The sequence below is a fragment of the Taudactylus pleione genome, unplaced genomic scaffold (genome assembly GCF_031769625.1).
Source record: "Taudactylus pleione unplaced genomic scaffold, aTauple2 ptg000317l, whole genome shotgun sequence".
Taxonomy (NCBI): domain Eukaryota; kingdom Metazoa; phylum Chordata; class Amphibia; order Anura; family Myobatrachidae; genus Taudactylus; species Taudactylus pleione.
The window spans coordinates 1,525,152-1,546,521 of record NW_028284718.1 but is presented as its reverse complement, the minus strand read 5'-3'; the positions used below and the strand labels follow the sequence as shown (position 1 = coordinate 1,546,521).

The 21,370-nt window shown below is 41.7% G+C and overlaps 1 protein-coding gene across 3 annotated transcripts in view; it reads right to left on the bottom strand.

Annotated features, from left to right (window-relative positions):
• Positions 1–11,698: 11,698 nt before the first annotated feature.
• PABPC1L (poly(A) binding protein cytoplasmic 1 like) overlaps positions 11,699–21,370 on the bottom strand; it is a 164,253-nt gene continuing 154,581 nt past the window's right edge. For 2 of the 3 annotated variants that reach the window (XM_088442779.1, XM_088442780.1), the window contains one exon: positions 11,699–12,032. In XM_088442779.1, coding sequence (XP_088298905.1) covers positions 11,952–12,032 — 81 coding nt within the window. In that variant the 3' untranslated portion in view covers positions 11,699–11,951. The remainder of the gene's footprint in view (positions 12,033–21,370) is intronic. The other variant, XM_088442778.1, reaches the window with a different exon arrangement.

Below are 21,370 nucleotides of genomic sequence, written 5' to 3'. Positions count from 1 at the left end.
ATATATTTGTATATACTGCATAGCTAAAGGAATATTTACAATAAGCATTGCATGGCAATACAGAAGGATAAGACATTAAGCATAGGAAGAGAAGATACTGTAACAATTTGGAATACTGACTATACACATTATCAGTCACTGAATTGTTTGATACAATTTGCTACTTCCTCTTAAGGAGCAGATGAAGGCATTTAGCCCCAGGAATTAATTAATTGCAACATAAATAACAGAATAAAGTAATGAACCACTGTGTTACTAAACACTGATCGTATTGAAATAACGGTTTAATTTTGCATATTAATTTTTTTATACACGTTAATTTTCATGTCTTTTGCACAATTCTATCTTTTTATATTTCACCATCCTAACAAATTTAATAAAGTGATATATTTTAATGCATACCTATTAAAAATATGAAATTTTAAATTACCAACGTGGGTCCCAGTGCACCCGTTAAAAACGACGTACTTTTCTTCTTGTGCAAGTGGAGCTGGCTGGGTCCCTTTTTTCCCGTGACGCGTTTCTCCGCTATTGGGTAGCAATCGTTTCTTCAGAAAGAATCATGTGATGCTATTAGTATCATCCTGCCTCTCTCCTGCTTGAACTTTCTGACAACTCTTGAGAGGAGGGAGATTAGAGGAAACAGGTATGCTAACCTGAAGTTCCATCTTGCCGCCAGAGCATCCACGAAGGCGGCTGAGGGGTCCCTTGTTCTGGACCTATACGGTTGTGACGTGATGCCGTGAGATCTACGTCGGGTATACCCCACCTGTCCACCAGGAGTTGAAACACCTCCGGATGAAGAGTCCATTCTCCCGCGTGTATGTAATGGCGACTTAGGAAGTCCGCCTCCCAGTTGAGAACACCTGGGATGAATAATGCTGAGATTGCTGGAAGATGGCCCTCGGCCCACAGCAGAATCTTTGCCACTTCCCTCATGGCTGCCGGACTTCACGTGCCTCCTTGATGATTTATGTACACCACTGCTGTCGCATTGTCGGACTGAACCTGGACAGGCCTGCCCTGAAGGTCCTGCCCCAGGTTAAATGCTTTGTGCACTGCTCGAAGCTCCAATATATTTATTGGTAGGTGACTTTCCTGGTCCGTCCACCTTCCCTGAAAGGTGTGATGACCAGTCACTGCTCCCCATCCTCGCAGACTTGCGTCCGTGGTGAGGAGTACATTACCAAATTTGAATAATAACTCCTTCCCTGTTGCGTCACAGGAACGGGGACTATTACTCCTGACCTCAGGAGTGCCCCAATAGACTCCAGGTAGGCCAAAGCTCTGACCGGGTCTGCAGGAAGGTTTGCAGCAACAAACCTCTGAGGGGGATGCCTTAGGAATGTGATGGCATAACCCTGAGAGACCAGTTCTCGCACCCAGGCATCTGTAGTTTGCTGCCAGGCCTGGGAGTACTGCAAAAGTCAGCCTCCAACCCGGACAGCCTCCAGGAGGACGCCTGCCCCATCAGACAGTAGGCTTACAATCTGGCTTGGAAACCGGGCTTTTAGTTGACAAAGATTTCTTGGGCTGCGGTTTCCTATGGGACTGACTGTTTGAGGACTGTTTTTTATTGTCCTACCCTGTGGATGAAAGGACAGAGAGGATGACTGCCTCCTAGAGGTAGACATAGATGGCAATTCAGCAGACTTCGGTGTTGCCAAAGAAGTCATCATGTCATCCAACCCTGGCCCAAACAGTACCTTCCCTGCAAAAGGCAAAGATTCCAGAGCCTTCTAAGACCCTTCATCCGCCTTCCAGGCCTTTAGCCAAAGGGCTCTTCGTGCTGCAATCGAGTTAGCCAAGACCATAGAAGCCAGGATACCTGCATCAATTCCAGCTTCCCCCATATACATAGCTGCTTCCCGCATATGGCCGAGAAGGGACTGCTGCTCTTTGGCTGGATCAACTATAGTATCCTCCAGAGATTTCGTCCAATCCTCCATAGCCTTAACCACCCAAACTACAGCCGTAGCTGGCCTGGTAATAGCTCCAGATAGTGAAAACATTGATTTCAAGTGATTATCAAGATTTCTATCTGTAACCTCTTTTAAAGAGGATGCTGCAGGAATGGGTAACGTAGCACTCCTGATCAATCTGGTCACATGAGCATCTATCATTGGGGGAACTTCCCATTTATTACACACTCCTGGTGCAAATGGGTACCGAGAGATTATATTCCTTGTGGTGTGAAAATGCTTACTAGGAGTATCCCATGCTTCAGACTTGAGATTCGTCAGCTGCCCAGACTGAGGGAAATAATACTTAGTCACCACCTGATGCCTAAAGATTTTCTCCTCAGATGCCAGAGACACCTCCTCTTCCTCCATACTGAGGACAGATCTTACCACTCTACCTAGAGAGGGAACATCCACAAGGGACTGATGGTCTTCTTTCACTGAGACAGACCCAGAACTCTGAGTATCAGAGTCTGATGAGGTCATGTCAGACTCCTATAGCAACATGACGAGAACCTCTTCTATGCCCCTGCTTTTTTTTACCATCACTGGTCTATCCACCTGCAGAGAGGATAGAGAGACGGCAGTATACTCTGACTAGCGTGAGCAGCAGAATTAACTCAACAGGAATTCATGGGGGGCATACACATAGGATGATGCACATGCGGTGAGCACCGCATAGCATGAGGCACTGCAGCAGCCGGAGCCCGTACCTCCGTGGCTTTGTCTATTAAATAGGACAAAACCTCAGGCGTAATGGCCATCCAAGATGACTGTGGTGCTGGTGCAGGTGTACCAGATATATTAGATAGCTGTTTGCAACAGTTATTACACAATCCATTTTGGTTAAGACAGGCCAGCAGAACAGGACTTACAGGATATAAGCACTGGAGGGCTCTCATCCTCACCTTTACCTTCAGACATGACAATGTATAAATGGTATAAGGTATACAGTATAAATGCAATGTGACTTTGTATCAATGAAACACCCCACACACCTTCAGAGGGATGAGGAGAAACACAGTGATAGACATACCTGACAAGTTTTGAAAAAATAGGAAGTGTACACACAGCAGCTAGCATACAGTCACATACAATGCATAAATATGCACATTTGCTAAAGCAATATGGACTCTGAATCAACTGACCAGCCCCGGCAGGGTAATGCTAGGATATAGAGTGCGCTATATGCCAAACCCAAGGCAGAGGTATATAGAGAGACCAAACCTCAGACCAACCGCTTCAGCAGTGCACGGACAAACGCTAAACTGAGGCGTCTCACACACTATGTGGTCAATTATAGCAAGCCAGATGCAGGAATTCGTACCCGGAAGTTGCGTCTGGGGGAGCGCCCATCTCCCCCCCTAGGCTGCGATTCTGACAGCCGGGTAAGCTTCCCTCATGGCAGCAAGATGTTGACTAGTGCGCTCTACTGAGTCTTACAACCGTCCCTGGCGACAGATGATATGGCCCCAGCCGCCTTAGTGAGAACACGGTGCACGAGGCCTTCACCTGCAGCCGCCTCCGATGCGTCTCAACACCAGGGGACTGCTTTGCGCACGATTCCCCGAGAGGAATTGCTTACCTGCCATCTCAGTGACCCGACCACAGACCTCAGCGAAAGTCGCTAGCCAAGCCACGCTGAGGCCTGCCGAGAACCTCAGGGAATATAGCGGTGCTGGTGTTTCAGCGTCGGCGGAGGTAGAAGTCACGGTGCAAGCATCTTTTACGGCGCCTGGTACCGCTAAACTCTGAAGTTCGAAAAAACTTAAGATAAAACATAAAAGAAAAAAGCCCAGGACTGCCTAGCAGTCCTGCTGTTATAACAGGTGCGGCTTGCCGCACACCAAACAAAAAAAAAAAGAATGCCTGTGGCTGGGGGGCGGGTTATATAGGGAGAAGGACCAGTGCATGCTGGGAGCTCCAAAGCTTTGCTGTTTGGTGCATTGGGTGCGATCCAACTACATACCCAAAGGTAAATCCTGTGGACCCAATGGAACCAAAAGAAAACTGTTTTTATTTATGTGGGCCTCCCCATCCAATTACCTCACCGCACGTCACTGATTATTGGCAAGCTCATTGGAGGAATAAGAATCCTTACTGACATTTACCCGATCTGCTGACTTTTTGTTTATCAATAATAGTTTTTATTGAAAACATTTTTTTGAATAAAGGATACAGAAAAAAAGAACAGGGAATAAAGAAAAAATAAAGAAACAAACAGGGTATACATAGCACAGAACATAAATATACAATACAAAATAAATTACAAGGAAACAGTGAATTCAAACACCGAAACAGTATCTCCAAAAAAGAACAAGAGATATATCTACATATCAATTGGAAATGGGAGATTCATTCAAACTGAATTGTAATGGATCAGATAAAGATGGTTTAGATAAAAGGGCCGCTCCCTCCCCATCCGTCACATCCGCATGCTAGGCTCTCCACTTTACCAACGGAGAAGAAGCTGAAGTAGAGTAAGGCACCGATTCTGTCTCCATTAGAAAATGAATCTTATGAAACACTTTAATAATCAGGGGGGGGTAAAGGTTGCTTCCAACATTGAGCTAATGCAGCTCGAGCCACAATACAAATATGCCCAAGAACAGAACGATAATATACCGGTATAGAGTTAGGATAAATATGTAACAGCTAAAGACGGTGAAGGGGACAGAGATAATCCCAAAACTTTATGAATTAATAAATATACCTCTGCCCAATAACTCTGTATAAGGGGACAAGACCAAAACACATGAAATAGATAACAAACTTCACCGCAATTGCACCAACAAAATTTAGAGCACGTGGGCCAATAGGAATGTAGTTTAACAGGAGTAAGATAAAGTCTGTTTAAAACTTTAATCTGCATCTCAGTATGGCTCAAGCATCTTGACATGCGAAAACAGGAGGAATACACTGCCTGCCACTGGGAGTTAGAAATAACATAGCCCAGATCTTTCTCCCATCTCACTTGATCAAGAGACTTATCAGAGGGACAAGTGTCAAGGAGAACTCTATACCAGAGTGAAATACCACCCCTCGACCGACCCTTCTGCAATTGAGATAATAGTATAGTGGGAAGTGAAAACATCATTCCCCTGGGGCCCATCAGTGTCCAAAACCAATGATGAATCTGCATATAACGAAACATCTCTGACTGGGGTAAGGAGAAGCGGGACTGCAGCACTGAAAATGGAAGAATCATATTACCTTCCAAAAGGTCACCCAACTTGTGTATTCCCTTATTATACCAAATAGTAAGAGAGAGATTAGGGATCAATTTGGCCAATGCCTTAAACAGATAGTTCAGATGAGGAAGGGAAGGGAAAATACAGTAATCTTAGATAGCAGCTTAACCCAAACTTGTAATGAGGTATGTATAGAGGGCAATAAGAATGTAACTTTTGGACATAGAGATTTAGGAGCCAGAGTAAATCTTTTAGAGGGAATCCCCAACAATTATTTTGTTCTAGAGATACAAAACAGAGAATAGAAGGGTGACAAGACCATTCCTGTAGGGAAACTAATAAACAAGCTTCTTGATATAAATTTAAGTCTGACAGAGCTAAACCACCACGTTCTTTTGGTAAAATCATTCGAGTTCTAGCTAATTTTGGTGGGTGATTCTTCCAAAGATAACAAGATAAAAGAATACAGCATTTATCCATATATTTTACTAGGTAATATAAAAAAAGAATGGTTCGAAAAAGATACATCAATTTTGGTAATAGAGACATTTTAAAGGCAGCTAGCCGACTTAACCAGGATATCTCATAGGAACTCCATGATTTCATATAATTAGACAAAGCAGGAATTATAGCTGGCACATTAACCTCAAAAAACAATTTAGAAGAGTGGGGAATATGAATACCAAGATAGTGAATAGAATAAGTACGCCAATTATATTGAAAATTACAACAAAGAGAAGTAACTAAGAAGTGTGGAAGGTTAATAGGTAAAGCATCAGTTTTGGTCGTATTTAACCTATAATAAGAGGAGGCTCCGTATGACTCCAACACCAAATGCAAATGGGGAATAGACCTTTCAGGGTCAGTGACAAAAAGTAGAACGTCGTCCGCGAACAGACTTGTGTGAAAGATCACCAATTTTAATTTCAGGAAATTCATTGTCCGCTCGTAATTTAGCAGCAAGTGGTTCAATAGCCAAAACAAATATTAAAGGGGAAAGAGGGCTCACCCCTGACGTGTACCATTAAAAATAGGGAATGTGTCCAACAGAAAACCATTGCTAGAGACCCGAGCTGACGGTGAACTATATAAAGCTGAAATAGACATTAAAATACGGTCCACAAATCAAAATTTGATGCAGAAGCATTTCAGATTGGGTAGAATTAACATAATCAATAAGATTGTATTGTCAGAGGCCTGTCTGCCGGACACAAACCCCACCTGATCGGGATGGATAAGGGAAGGAAGGAGAGAGAAAGACTGTTAGCAATTAGTTTGGTGTATAATTTAACATCTCCATTCAGGAGAGCAATAGGACAATAGTTTTGGCAAAGGGCTGGGTCTTTCCCGAGTTTTGGTAGAGACACTATTTGGGCTTCCATCATCTCTGTAGGAAATGAGCCGACCTCCAATACAAAATTAAATAAAGACGTCAATATAGGAGTCAAATGATAAGAAAAGGTAATATAAAAATCATTAGTGAATCAGTCAGGTCCAGGAGCTTTCCCACATGAGTGTGAGGAAATTGCCGCTGTCACCTCTGTGTCCAAGAATTGTTTAAATCTAGCACCTGTTCATTAGTCAGAGAGGGGAGATCAATATTGGAAGGAAAGAAAGAAGCAATTACGGAAGGCTGAGAGAGAGAGGAGTCAGAAGACAGATTATATTATCTAGAGTAATATTCAAAGAGATTGACAATTGCAGAAAGATTCACTATCTTGGTATCATTGGGAGAAATAATATGTTTGATTCTATGTTTAGCTTGTTGAACACAAAGTTTACGAGCCAAAAGTTTTCCTGCTCGATTATCCAATAAGTAAAACTTTTGGCGTAATCTGTTTAGCACATTTTGGGTGCGATCTAAAGCTGCATACACACACAACGATTGAGTTAATGAACGATTTTAGTAAACGATTTTCTACCTTGAAAAAATTAACTAAAATCGTTTACTAAAGTTGTTCATTTACTATGTTCATTTAAATGTAATGAACGATTTTTATGAACTACAAATGATTTTTGCATATTAACTTAATGAAAATCGTTGAGTTGACAAGTCTGACTGAACTACAAACTACAAACATGAACCCGCATGAACAATAATCGTTTATCGTTTGACTCAGAAAGTGAATGATTTTTTTCAAACGATTATCGTTAAACGATATCGTTTAACGATAATCGTTCAAAAAATCGTGTGTGTATGCACCTTAAGAGAAGTTTTTGAAGCAGACTCCTAATGGCAGACAATTCTTTACGTAGCTCTCTACAAGGGTGTGATTTATTATGATCTTCCATATCTTTAAGTTTAGCCTCCAGATCTAATTGCATATTGGCATTTTTAACGTTTAAGTCGAGCTCTAGTCTGTATAGCAGAACCTCGTATAACAGCCTTAAAAGCACACCAGAATGTAAAATCCGAGGTATCAGAAGGGGCGTTAGTTTCCATATAGGCTTTATAGAACAACAAATGAGGAGATAATCTCCAGGGGCAAGGAGGTAAAAATTGATTAAGCAGATTCCATTTCCACAAAAGTGCGGCATGGACAGACCATGTAAGAGATAAAATATCTAGAGAATGAGAATGTTGTAAGGTCCATTTATCTGTTAGCAGCAAATCAATTCAAGAGTATGAGTTATGGACTGGAGAGAAATACGTGTAATCACGTGCGGAACGATTGGATATTCTCCACACATCAGAGATCGATTTCTGCTAAGAGACCGGAAATGCTAGATGAGGGCTAAAGGTAGAATTGGCAGAGGGTTGATGTGATTTATCTAGTTTAGGATCTAAAACGAAGTTGAAATCTCCCATTAATACCAAGGAACCTCACTTAAATTTTTGAATCTGCAGACATAGTTTTCTAAGAAATGGGACTTGGTTAGACTTAGGTGCATATACCGCTACTAAGGTAACCCATTTTTCATCTAATTGCCCTACTAAAATAAGATACCTTCCATTCTTATCAGATAACGATTCATGTAAAACAAAAGAGTGAGTTGTGAAGTAAAATAGCGACACCATTTTGTTTAAAGGAACAGTTAGCAAAATAACCAACCAGATAATTATGATCATTTAGGGTGGGAGGGTTTCTAGCATTTAAATGCGTTTCTTGAAGAATAACTATATCCACCTTATGTTTATGAAATGTACATAGTGCTAATCTCAGTTTATTCTGAGAATCTAAACCTTCAACATTTAATGAAAATATCCGAACCATTGCATTAGATTAGGGAGAAAAAGAATGAATAAAGGTTCGGACAGTAGATCAACTCAACTAAATCTATTAATAGATATAGCACAATTATAAAAATATAGAAGCATACCCCAAAAATAGAAGAAAAAAAAACAGAGAAGGGAAATAAACAGGAATGTTGGGCCAGCATAGTTACTGCATGAACAAAAAGAGAAACAGTAACAGCAAAGTGGGGTCATGGGCCAAAAAAAGCCACCACCCATGTTTAATGGTTGACATATAGAAAAAATAGAAAAGAAAAAACAGAGCATACATAAAGAAAAATTAGGTACACAAGCCTAATCAATGTACCAGATATAAAATAACAATAAGAAAGACTTAGTTATACATTCATAAACCTGTACAAAAAAATCAGAACAATTATCGGATATTAAATACATATGCAACAGCATGAAAAAGAGGAACACTTTAGTAACTCACAAATCCTGGGACAGAGTTCTTGTTGAGTCCAAAAGCAGTCCTCAAGGTCAACAAAGGCACACTGACCCTAAAGAATTCAAATATAAAGTTGGCAGAAAGCCACTACTAAGAATAGTTACAAAAACACAAAACAATATATTTTCAAGTAGTAGACCATTCTTGTTGAAGTGGAGATGCTTTGTTTGGTAATTTAACCGAGATGTCCCATTCCGAAAGGAGCTTGGCACCAATGTAGAGGTCTAGAATCATGTAGGAAGAGCCATCATGGGTAACAAGTTATTTGACTCGAAAGCCACAACGGTATTGGATCTCATGTGAGCGTAAAGCTAATGTAATAGGGGGCTAGGGCTTTTTTCGGAGGCATAATCCAGAAAATACATATACTGTAGAAATACAGAAATAAGTTGGAAATAAGCACCAGGTACACAGGCTACATTTTGCTCACCAAGGACATGGGTGGAGAGAGGACATAGTAGATGGTCACATCATAACGTGGACTCCGCAGCACAGCTAATACACACCAGTATTCCAATAAAAATTATTGCAGAGATATTGCTGTAGAAATAATACTGTATAGAAAATATAATAAAGGCACTGCTTCTCAAAATCAAAATGGCTGCTGCACCTTGTTCAGGGACTCCACACTCACACCAGTGGTCTCAGGCCATGAAGAGCTGAATATGCGATGGGTAGGAGGCAGATCAATCCCTCAGTGTGAAGGGAAGCCAGCAGGGATCGTGCAACACAGTCACGAGTGCACCAGGAGCCGCCGAAATCACCGCCAGGTAGCCCAAGGCCGCATTCTTCAAAGGACACCAGAGGCTCAGATGGGCTCTGCTTCAGCCAGTAGGTAGATAAAGACTGGGGAGCACACCACAGAGAGGAGGATGTAGCGGTCAGGCTGTGGTTTAAGCAGATTGCGACCTCCGCAACCTCTTAATCAAGGCCCCGGCTTCAGCCCAAATATAGGCCCCGAACACAGGGCACTTGCTCAGATGCAGCTCTGGGCTCTAGATGGACAGAGGGTGGCACCAGGTCAGCAGGAGCTTGGGTGAGTGTAAACGGGGTCTGGGAAGCGGTCGAAAAGCTCCAAGGCCTCAGGAGCTAACGGCAGCCACGCCCCCACTGCTGACTTTTTTTTTACTCTCAAAGGCTTTGTTTTATACTGTATATGTGCTGCTATTAATACTCTGCTGAATGAACTAATATAGGTTTTTGATATATTATATAATAAATGTTTTTTATGAATCTATCCACTTGATCAACTAATGTTTTAGGCCATATGTGCGCTAGTTTACTTTGTTCCAGTTTTATTTCTTGTGGAAATTGACTCTCCTCTCATACAGCTACCTTAATAGAATCAGTCATAGTAGCTCCCAATTGTGTTTTTTTTTTATAGAATATCATGTATGAACAGAACATTATCTCTACAACTGCAAAAAGTATTCAGTTCTGTATAGAAACAGCTTCCAAATGTCCACTTCTTAGGAGCAAGTTTTAATGCACGCTCAAACATGATAGGATATCAACCAGAGATATAAAGAAACAACCATGAAAACTTAAAAGTTTGAGGAAACTACAGTTTAAAGTAGTATGATATGCATCTGGTTGCTTGGGAAATTGACAATGGAACCACTTTACAAAGGTGGACGCTAATCCACTTGTGTAGGACAAAAAACTATAGGGAACACAGACCAAGACTAGCCTAGTGTTATATTTTGAGTATATTATTTTCTACCTTATAAGCACTTATTTAGCAAAAATTGCAATACTAGCTTTGAGGAACTTTTACTTGCCAGGGCACTAGCTCGTGCCCAGCATTGTCAGGCTCCCCCCCTCCTCTCCCCTGCCCTCTTGGTCCCCCATCTCCTGTCTTATGCCTACCACCCTGTATATTTCTCTACCACCCTGTCTCTTTCCCTTGCTCTCTACCCATCCATGTCTCTCTCCCAGTTGCTGTCCCTCCTCCCTCACGATGTCTCCCCACATATCTAACTCAGATTTTCATTAAATAAAGCTTATAAGAGAGGGAAGTGTCAGAGGGGCTAGATGGAAGCAGGAAAGAGGTGCAGGCATCTGGTACCTGAGTGGAGAGAAGTCCCCAGTCTGATGGCAACAACTACCCCCTAGCAAGGCCAGCACCCCATTCTAAAGGAGGATAGCAACGGGACAGTAAATGTATGACTGTGTGCAGACAGGCTGATGGAGATGTGATTGAGATGTCAAACAGAGCAACAGGAGCGGATTGCTATACACTGGATGCAGACTGCACGGTATGAAAAGTCCAGGTTTATCCCAATGGGGAGAAGAAGAGCACAGTATTTGTTGTTATTCTTGAGTGGGGTGCATTGTACAGTAGGTATTTGTGTTTTGTGGAAGGGTTTGTGCCTCTCTTCATTTACACATTACATGGAACACCAGGTGCAGTTTAGCATCCGCGTATCTGTGTGCACTGCTTTAGTTATTCAGATATGGTATGATAGGTTAAAGAAGGTTGGTGGGTGAGTGAGTTAGGGGAATTATGTTGGGGCTCGTAGAGCTGTGGGCAGTTGTGGGGGTGGGCACACATGCAACTTCCATTATATATAGGATGATATAATAGATTTAAATATTTTGTTTACATACACTTCAAATTTCTGCTGAAGCTTGATGTGGTGATAAGTGGGTGCTTACAAACTCCTACACCTAATCCTTGTTCATACATATTGTGAACAGTTTAGTAGCAGTCATTCATCCAAGTACAATACTACAGCGGTATTTTTTACTTTACTAGTTTTATATGTAGCTGCAATGTTTTATATAAACTGAGCAAAATAGAAGTACAATAGGTCATTTACTTTGGGGGAAAAAACAAAAAACACTAGTTTGCGATTGCAAAGTTTTTGTTTAATGCACAAATCAAAGAAAAATAAAACAAAAAAATTCTAAGAAAAAAAAATATTCCCCAAAATTATATACAGTTATTGTTCATTTCTGAAAACATAATTTGCTGTACCTCACACAATACTGAATAGACAAACAAAATACTAGCATTTTTGTAAATATATACAGACTGCTTCCGCTGTGATTTTTATACAAATTGTTCAGATGTCACCAGTCCATATGTATCACCAATAGTTAGGAGAGCGTTACATGAGAGAAGGCGGGCCACTTTTATGTGGACCTTCCTTAGCATGGTGGGCTTGCAGGACAGCGACTGCTTCTTCAACCTATCATCATAAAACACATTTTAGTAAAACAGACAAGGAAAAAAAAATAAAAAATAGTACCATATTCTATGAAGAAAAACAGAGAGATATAATTTAAAGGACATTTAAGGTTTCATTTGCAGCATACTCAGATTTGCTAGAAGAGCAGACGGGCTTGACATCTACATGTTGTTTAAAGAACATATCGTATTTTAAGTATCAAGATTCAAAAACAGGGATAACTTTTTAAGCAAAATCTCCAATAAGCGTTTTCAATGTACAGTAGTATACACAAAATGGGGATGTAGTTATCGTACTGACAATCAATGTTGACAGACAAAAGTTTGACAATATAAAGCTCAGTGATCATATACATAATGCTGAATGTTGGCATGATTAAAATTTTGCCACCTGTAAAACGTTGGCACATGAAATGTCAGCAATAGAAATTTTTTGGTTTTGGGTTGGGTTCAGGTTAGGCTTAAAATTGGGCGTCGACATGTTGGCTGTCAACATTTTGCACTTCAAGATTGTGGTGGTTATTCTGAACATGTCGGCATGTTGCACGTTAACATGTTGTACAGCTCTATTATCGACAAAACATAGCAAAACCTACAAAAATGACATTTAAAAATGTACCCATATATTATATGAACATTGACCATTTTTGAATGTAGGATATCACTGAAAAGCTGTTATTTATTCTTAAACATGGATATGAACATTTTCGAATTTTCGGGAGATGAATTAAAAAAAAAAAAAAAAAACTTGACTATGCAATAGTCGAACCATATAAGTACTAAGTTGTAGATGTACATTTTACAATAAAAGTTTTATGCAGGAATTGCCAGTTATATAGAAAACCATAAACACAGGAGAGTCCACAGATAGGCTGCCACCATGAGTTATGATTTACTGCAAAGAGTATAGGGATTCAGCTGGTGTACATTAAACAGTTATAGTGTATTGCAAACAAGATCAGGTACCAGACATTGCAGCATAGTTTTCAGTGCTCTAGTTTATATCCAAACTATTTGTCTCTCACAACCTATATATGATCTTTCTAGGATGAGTCTGCTTTGTTACTTTAAATTCTACATTTTCCTAAAATAAAGTGCAGGGAGTGGCTCCTCATACTGTAAACCATCAACTCAAAAATAAAATCACAAAACATTTGGAGACTGCAAAGATTCGGGACGGACTGGAGGTGGAGTCAGCGTAGGGGACTCTTGGCACACGCACTTCTGTGCATGAAATGGCTACTGTAACAGAACATGTTGGCACGCCCACGAATCTCTACTGGGGAACTATTACCTTCCTCCCTGCAAAATCTACAGTTCTGTTTTAGTGTATTGTGGGTTTGGTGACAACCTAAGCAATCATATCTGCACAGTTTATGAATGCATTAGACTATGCATTTTTTCATCTAAAGAAAGAGGTCCAACAAGCCCTGAGGAAGATTCTATGACAAACCAAAACTGACGACATTTTTGAGAGGTAATATGCAGGTAAGTGGATATTTTTTTTTTCAGAAACTGCTGGTGAGGAGGAGGATCTGGGCATTTGCAATGTCCACCAAACACACACCTAGCAGCATTCAAAATTTGCGTGGAAACTTTGTCAACATACTTATCCAAATCCTCCAATGAGTACCCAGGAGAAAAGACTAGGGTGACTTGGATATTTGTACTGTAAGAATGTCAAACACTAGGGTTTTGGTGATTTAGAGAGTGTATGAAGCTTGAGGGCCTGATGATGCTTCTTCTCATGCAGGTCACTGTAGCAAGTCTTATATATGATTTGTAGAACACTAAGCAGACACAGGTACACTATACGGACAAAAGTATTCGGACGCCTGACCATTCCACCAACAGGGACTGTAATGACATTGTATTCAAATACATATACTTTAATTTGGAGGGTCCCCCTTTTGCAGCTATAACAGCTTCCACTCTTCTTGAAAGGCTTTCCACAAGATTTTGGGGTGTTTCTATGGGAATTTGTGCTCATTCATTCTGTAGAGCATTTATGAGGTCAGGCACTGATGTTGGACGAGAAGGCCTAGTTGGCAATCTCCGTTCCAGTTAATCTCAAAGGTGCTAAAAAGGGGTTGAGGTCAAGGCTCTGTGCGGGCCAGTCAAGTTCTTCCACACCGAAATCATGTCTTCATAGTCCTTGCTTTGTGCAATGGGGTACAGTCATCGTGGAATAGAAAAGGGCCTTCCCCAAACTGTTGCCACAAAATTGGAAGCATAGTATTGTCCAAAATGTCTTGGTATGCTGAAACATTAAGATTGCCCTTCACTGGAAATAAAGAGCTCAGCCCAAACCCTGAAAAACTGCTCCATACCATTATCACTTCTCCACCAAACTTCACAGTTGGCACAATGCAGTAAGGCAGGTAACGTTCTGCAGGCATCCGCAAAACCCAGACTTGCCCATCTGACTGTCAAACAGAGAAGCGTGATTTGTCACTCCACAGAACACGTTTCCACTGCTCCACAGTCCAGTGTCGTTGTACACCACTTCATTATACGATTGGCATTGGATTTGATGATGTGAGGCTTGCCTGCAGCTGCTCGGCTATGGAAACCCAATTCCATTAAGCTCCCGCTGCACAGTTTTTGTGCTTACATTAATGCCAGTGGAAGTTTAGAACTCTTCAGCTGTTGTTCCTAAACGCTTCCACTTTCTAATATCACTTTACAGTTGACTGTTGAATATCCAGCAGGGATGACATTTCAAGAACTGTCTTATTGGAAATGGCATCCTATCACAATACCACGCTTGAAGTCACTGAGCTCTTCAGAATGACCCATTTTGTATCACAAATGTTTGCAAATGGAGGTGGCTTGATTTTATACACCTGTGGCAATGGATCTGAATGAAACGCCTCAATTCAATCATTCACAGGTGCAGCCAAATACTTTTGTCCATACAGAGTGTCTGGATATCTTGAAGAGGCAGATTAACGGAGTAACACTGAAGTGAGGAGCTGAAAGCACAACAAAGTCGATATGCAGGAGGGCTGGATGATGGGTAGTCCAGCGGAGCCAGGCTGCTGCGAATATAGGAGTGGAAACTATGCACACTGAAGACAAACTGCAGGTGATGTTTGAAGCTAAGTGCTGTGCACAAGAAAAGCAGACTACGCGTGATGTTTGATGCTGCTTGGCAGCAAAGCACAAACAAAACAGGCTGCAGGTAACATTTGAGTCTGAAAGTCATAAAGCAATGCAGGAAACCGACGACTGAGGGCCAGCTGCTAATACGCACACAATTGGCCTATTGTTGCATACGTATGCACAGTATGCATCACAGTGCGCATGCATGAACTGGCCATTGCGATCGGGACTGCAATCGCAATGACTATGCAGACCCATCACAGAGTGATTGACAGGAAGTGCCGCTTGGGGGGGTGGTCGGGCGAACACAGGCGTGCCAGTGCATTTCAACGCCATTGCAGGGGCGTGCATAAATTACCCGCTGCTATGCCCTACGCAGCCTGAGGCCTAATAGCGTGCGTGGAAGTTAGCAATTTCCGAGTAAGGTCAGGGGGCTTGTGCAAGTGTGCGTCAGGCTGCGATGGTACTCGATTTTACCAAAGTTTTTGCAGTCTTGCTAAAAATTACAGATGTGTGTAAGGTAAAGTGGGTGTCCTTATGTAGTGCTGCGGTGGTGGATTAGCATACTATCGCAGTGAGACTGCGTGCATAATCGCTATTGCATTCGCATTTGCGTTCCTTGCTGAATCAGGCCCTGAGTCTGAATGATGTATAACACTGGCGACAGGTGACTGGATCAGTAGTAGAATGCAAATGTAAAGAGAAGACTGATTTTAAGGGAAGAGAAGTTTTTTCTGGTAATGACCACAAGTGCAGGTGTTCCCAATGTTGCTGGACTCTGGTTGATCAGTGCAGTCAGGTGATCAAAACGAAGACACCGGTGCACATGCTCAGCAAACACGGGAATTAATCTTGAGATAATGCCAACCACCATGTAGGCAAGTACAGTTCTCAGAGAAGCCACCTGCAGCCAGGAAGGACATGGATGGCCATGATGTGACACTACCTGACCCGATAACGGGGACACCGATGCATGACAAACCTCAGAGAGTTATGATGGGTCCACACGGAACGATCAGTAACACCATCAAATTGAAAGATAAATTTCAAAGATATCTTTGAAAGATATATTTCAAAAATATCTTTCAGTGAAGTCACCCTGCCACATCTCTGAACAGGCAAAGTTAACAATATCGTCCAGATTGGCCTGCATGTACGAACGATCATAGATATCGTTATCGTTCATGTGGGGACACGCATAGTTGGTCATTCACTGCGTAAAAATGAACGATATCATTATCGTTCATAGATATCGTACCGTGTACGCTCCTTAAGCGAGCAACCTCATCCCAGAACGGACAATTTTTTGGCAACACCAACAGATATGTATAGATGTGTTCTCACTTACTGGCTTGCCATATGTCATATGGAGTGAGACGCCCGGTGTGAATGAGACACTCCAAGGGAAGTAGCATAAAGCATTTTTCCTTTAAATTTTGCATCTTAGTTGCTTTGTAGATGGCAGCAAAAAGCCGCTCACAATGTACCAGAATAGCTAGGCTGCATCTTTAATGGCACAGGTATTGGTTTTACACATGTACAAAGTCACAGATGAAGCACAACAGAACTTGTCGTGAGGAATAGCCATGCTGGCTTGGCTGAGTCGATCGGACCGGGTTTCACAGATCGGACCGGGAACCGCTGGTCGGAAATGCCGACTGGCGGCCATCGATGATCATAGATCCGTCAGGAGAATCTATGAAATGGTAAAAAGCCACGATTTGCTGCTCACAATAATATTATGCCCTGACCCCGATGTCTGGGAATCTTAATTGGTCCAATACATCGCTCATGTATGGGGCCTTAAGGTAGGGGAATATTGTGGCAGTAAAGGTTCTTTCCTCAATAGATGAAATAGGAGCTAATAATAAGTCTATTGATAGGTGGGAAGGTGAAAGTCAAGTATGGAGATAATTGTGCAAGTCAGCTGTGCATAACGTATCTGGTAACAGCCAGTGACAGAAAAGCAGGCTCTGGGTAGCTGGGGGCTGTACAGAGTTAGTAACTAGACACAGTCTAACCAGAAAGCAATGGTATGCAGGGTACCCTTGTCAAGAGAACAGCTGATACACAGAATATGTGAGGGCACTGCTGTACAAGCCAGGTTATGGGTCCCTTACAGGCAAGGTGGTCAATGGCAGCTGCAATCTCCTGGGCTAGAGACTACAGCTTGGATTGAGATCTGGGGAAATTGGAGGCCAAGTCAACACCTTGAACTCTGCAAAATTTGTTCAGTAATGGTTAATGGAACATGACAGTGTGCATTATCCTGCTGAAAGAGACCACAGCCATCAGGGTATACCGTGGTCGTGAAGGGGTGTAATTTGGTCTGCAACAATGTGTAGGTAGCTGGTACGTGTCAAAGTATAATCCACATGAATGCCAGAACCTAAAGTTTCACAGCAAAACATTGCCCAGAGCATCACGCTGCCTCCGACAGATTGCCTTCTACCCATAGTGCATCTTAGTGCCATTTCTATCCCAGGTAAATGACACACATGCACCCGGCCGTCCACATAATGTAAAAGAAAGCCTGATTTATCAAACAAGGCCACCTTCTTTCATTGCTCCATGGTCCAGTTGATGCTCACATCCCAATTGTAGGAGTTTTCAGAGATGGACAGGGGTCAGTATGGGCACTGTGACCGGTCAGCGACCTACACAGCAAGCTGCGATGCACCAATGTTCTGACAACTTTCTAATATAACCAGCGTTAACTTTCACCAGAATGTGCTACAGTAGCTCTTCTGTGGGATAGGACCAGTCAGGCTAGCCTTCACTTCCCACACACATCAATGAGCCTTGGTCGCCTATGACCCTGTTACTGGTTTACCGGTTGTCCTTCCTTGGACAACATTTGGTAGGTACTAAACACTGCATACCAGGAACACCCCACAATACCTGCAGTTTTGGAGATACCCTGACCCAGTCATTTGGCCATCACAATTTGGCACTCAGATCCTTATGCTTAGTACAATGGACGGATCACTCTCCGTCTCTGACCACATTCCTTATTACGGACATTGAAAAATCTTAATTATGGAACAAATGGGGCGCAAACCTAATACTTGCAGCTTCAGAATTTCTATCTTATCTTGCCCAAACATACAAGAAAAACAAACATTTACAATAACAATTAGATAGTATTCATAAAGCGCTTGTATAAGAATAATATACTCAAAAGTTCTTTTAATCTTGTCACTTTCTGGAGGTGTTTCCTCTTCACACAAAATGCAAGTACATGAAAAAAAGAGGGAGATAAAGAAACACATATGTGTAGACTTGTTTCCAAAAATTCACAAATCTTCTATGCAAAAAAATAAATGATTTTCCAGGGTGGGATGACGTACCGCACTCACATATAATTATAGAGGTATAAATCTCATAAAGGTATCTTTTCTCCCCTCAACCAATTATTTCAACTATGTTTTAGAGCTTCAACATGTAATTGCAGACAGGATTTTAAACATACCCTACTCACTTCAAAAGTAGGGTAACAAAGTATATAAAGATATCTTTGTCCAAAAGATGTAACACGCACCCAACTCACTTGTAGGAATGCAGCAAGAAGCACATCAAGTTATCTTTTTATCCAGGAATCTTCAATATATGACCAGTATATGCCAACCAGTAATTTTCAGTACTTATTTAAATACACATGAAGCATATGCAATCAAAATTTTAAAACATATATTTGGGATAAAGGAACAGCCATGGTGGACCTCTCACTGGACCTTGAAAAAGATTTTTAATCGAAACGCGTTGGTTGTGAGAGGTTTATTGCATTACAAGGTGGATGTTGAAGGTAGTGTAACACCACATTATTATTAAGGTACTTTGGGTGTAGTTTTTTCTGGGGGACTATTCCGGACGCTCCCCTTTGATTATTGTACTCCTAAATAACATCTGTACCTAGATGTGGTGTTTTTCCTCCTCCACACCTTCGTTTGTGTGCAAAAAATGTTTTTTAAATATACGTTTAAAATCCTGTCTGCAATTACATGTTGAAGCTCTAAAACATAGTTGAAATAATTGGTTGAGGGGAGAAAAGATACCTTTATGAGAGTTATACCTCTATAATTATATGTGAGCGCGGTACGGCATCCCACCCTGGAAAATCATTTATTTTTTTGCATAGAAGATTTGTGAATTTTTGGAAACAAGTCAACACATATGTGTTTCTTTATCTCCCTCTTTTTTTCATGTACATGCATTGTGTGAAGAGGAAACACCTCCAGAAAGTGACAAGCTTAAAAGAACTTTTGAGTATATTATTTTTATACAAGCGCTTTATGAATACTATCTAATTCTTATTACGGACATTATCTGCTTCTATTAAATTAATCCCAAGGGCATCTTATGTAGAACTTTTTCTTAATATATTTCATAGGGCACATCTTTCGCCCCCCATTCCATATATTTGATCGTGTTGGTTGAGGATCACTCCTGTCCTAGATGTGGGTCTTTAAAAGCGGACTTGGTATATGGTCTTTGGGCATATCCTGTGATACGTCAATTTTAGACGCAGGTGTGGAGTTGTAAGCCATCACTTGGAAAATGATTGCCTCTGTCATCTGAGTGGGCCATTTTTAGCATCATACCTGAAGGTATAAGGGTTCAGGAGGCAAGGATATTATTAGTTATATCGCCAAACAAATTATCCTGAAACAAATTATCCTGCAGATGATACAACCCACCCCTCTGCCATTCTCACTATTTTTAGAAAAGCTCTTTCATGTCTTCAGAATGGATTGTTTGGTGGCTTCCCGGCAAAGAGAGAAATACACTGGTTTCTTTGGGAGAGTTACATTGACACCCTTTCACCCTCACTTAGGGAGCAATTATGTACAGGTTTCCGGGGTACGATTTGGTATTATCCTTTACTTATATGGCACCAGAAGGGTTTCACAGTGCCTAACAAAAGTACATAAGCAGTTGAGCAAAACAAGAGAACAGTGGCTTACAGGTACAAGACATTGTAGGACAAGTTCAAGGTATAATCAACATTGTAACAGCAGTCTAATCACTCAAATAAGTGGTAAAAGGTAAGGGTTAGGGCTGTTGTAAGGAGTATGGAGTAGAAATTGGTATAAGGGAATAAAAAGCACATAGGGAAGAGGGCCCTGTTCGTGAGAGCTTATATACTAAAGGGGAGGGAAAGACCGACAGGGTTGACACAGCATGAGACAGAGTGTTAGGATGAGAGATGGATGGCTTTGATGAAAAAGTGGGTCTTGACAGACAGTCTTGAAGTTTTGTAATGAGGTGGAGAGTCTGATAGGGAGAGGTAGGGAGAAGCACGTGAAAAACCTTGGAGGCGGTTGTGGGGAGGAAGTAATCAGTTGGCAAGAGAGGCAGCACTTTTTTGCAGAGCGAATGGGACGGGTAAGAATGTGAAGGGAGAGATGGTCAGAGATGTAATAGGGAGAGGAATGGGTGAGATATTTGTAAATGAGCTTGAAATTGGTTCTGAAGGGGAGCCACTGTAGGGCTTGTAGGAGAGGGAAGGTAGATGTAGAACATTTGGAGAGTAAGATGACCCGGACAGCAGCATTGAGGATAAATTGGAGTGGAGAGGCAGGAGTCAGGGAAGACAGATAAGAGGAGGTTACAGTAATTTAATCTGCAGATGACAAGTGAGTGGATGATGGTTTTAGTAGCATTCAGGGTTAGAAAGGGTCTGATCCTGGAAATATTTCTGAGATGGAAACAGCAGGACAGCGAAAGGTACTGAATGTGTGGTTTGATAACTCCAAGAAAGCACACTTGAGGGCTAGAGGAGATGGTTATGCTGCCAACAGATAATGAAATTTTGTGAAGTGAGGTTATACGGGAGGGTGGGAAGACGGTCAGTTCAGTCTTAGACATGTTAAGTTTAAGAACGCACTGGGACATCCAGGAAGAGAAAGCAGAAAGACAGTTGGAGATACAAATGAGGAGAGCGTCAGGGGAGGAAAGGTAGATCCTAGTACCATCAGCATAGAGATGATGTTAGAGGTCAAGAGTGTTGAAGAGTTCACCTAAAGAAGATGTATAGAGGGAGAATAGGAGTGGTCCAAGAACAGAGCCCTGAGGGACACCTACTATTAGTGGAAGTGGAGGCATGAGAGGAGACAGAGAAGGAGCAGCTAGAGAGGTAGGAGGATAGCCAGGAGAGGGCAGTAACCCGTAGACCAAGGGTGTGAAGGGTTTGCAGGAGGAGAAAGTGGTGCACTGCGTCAAAAGCAGTGGAGG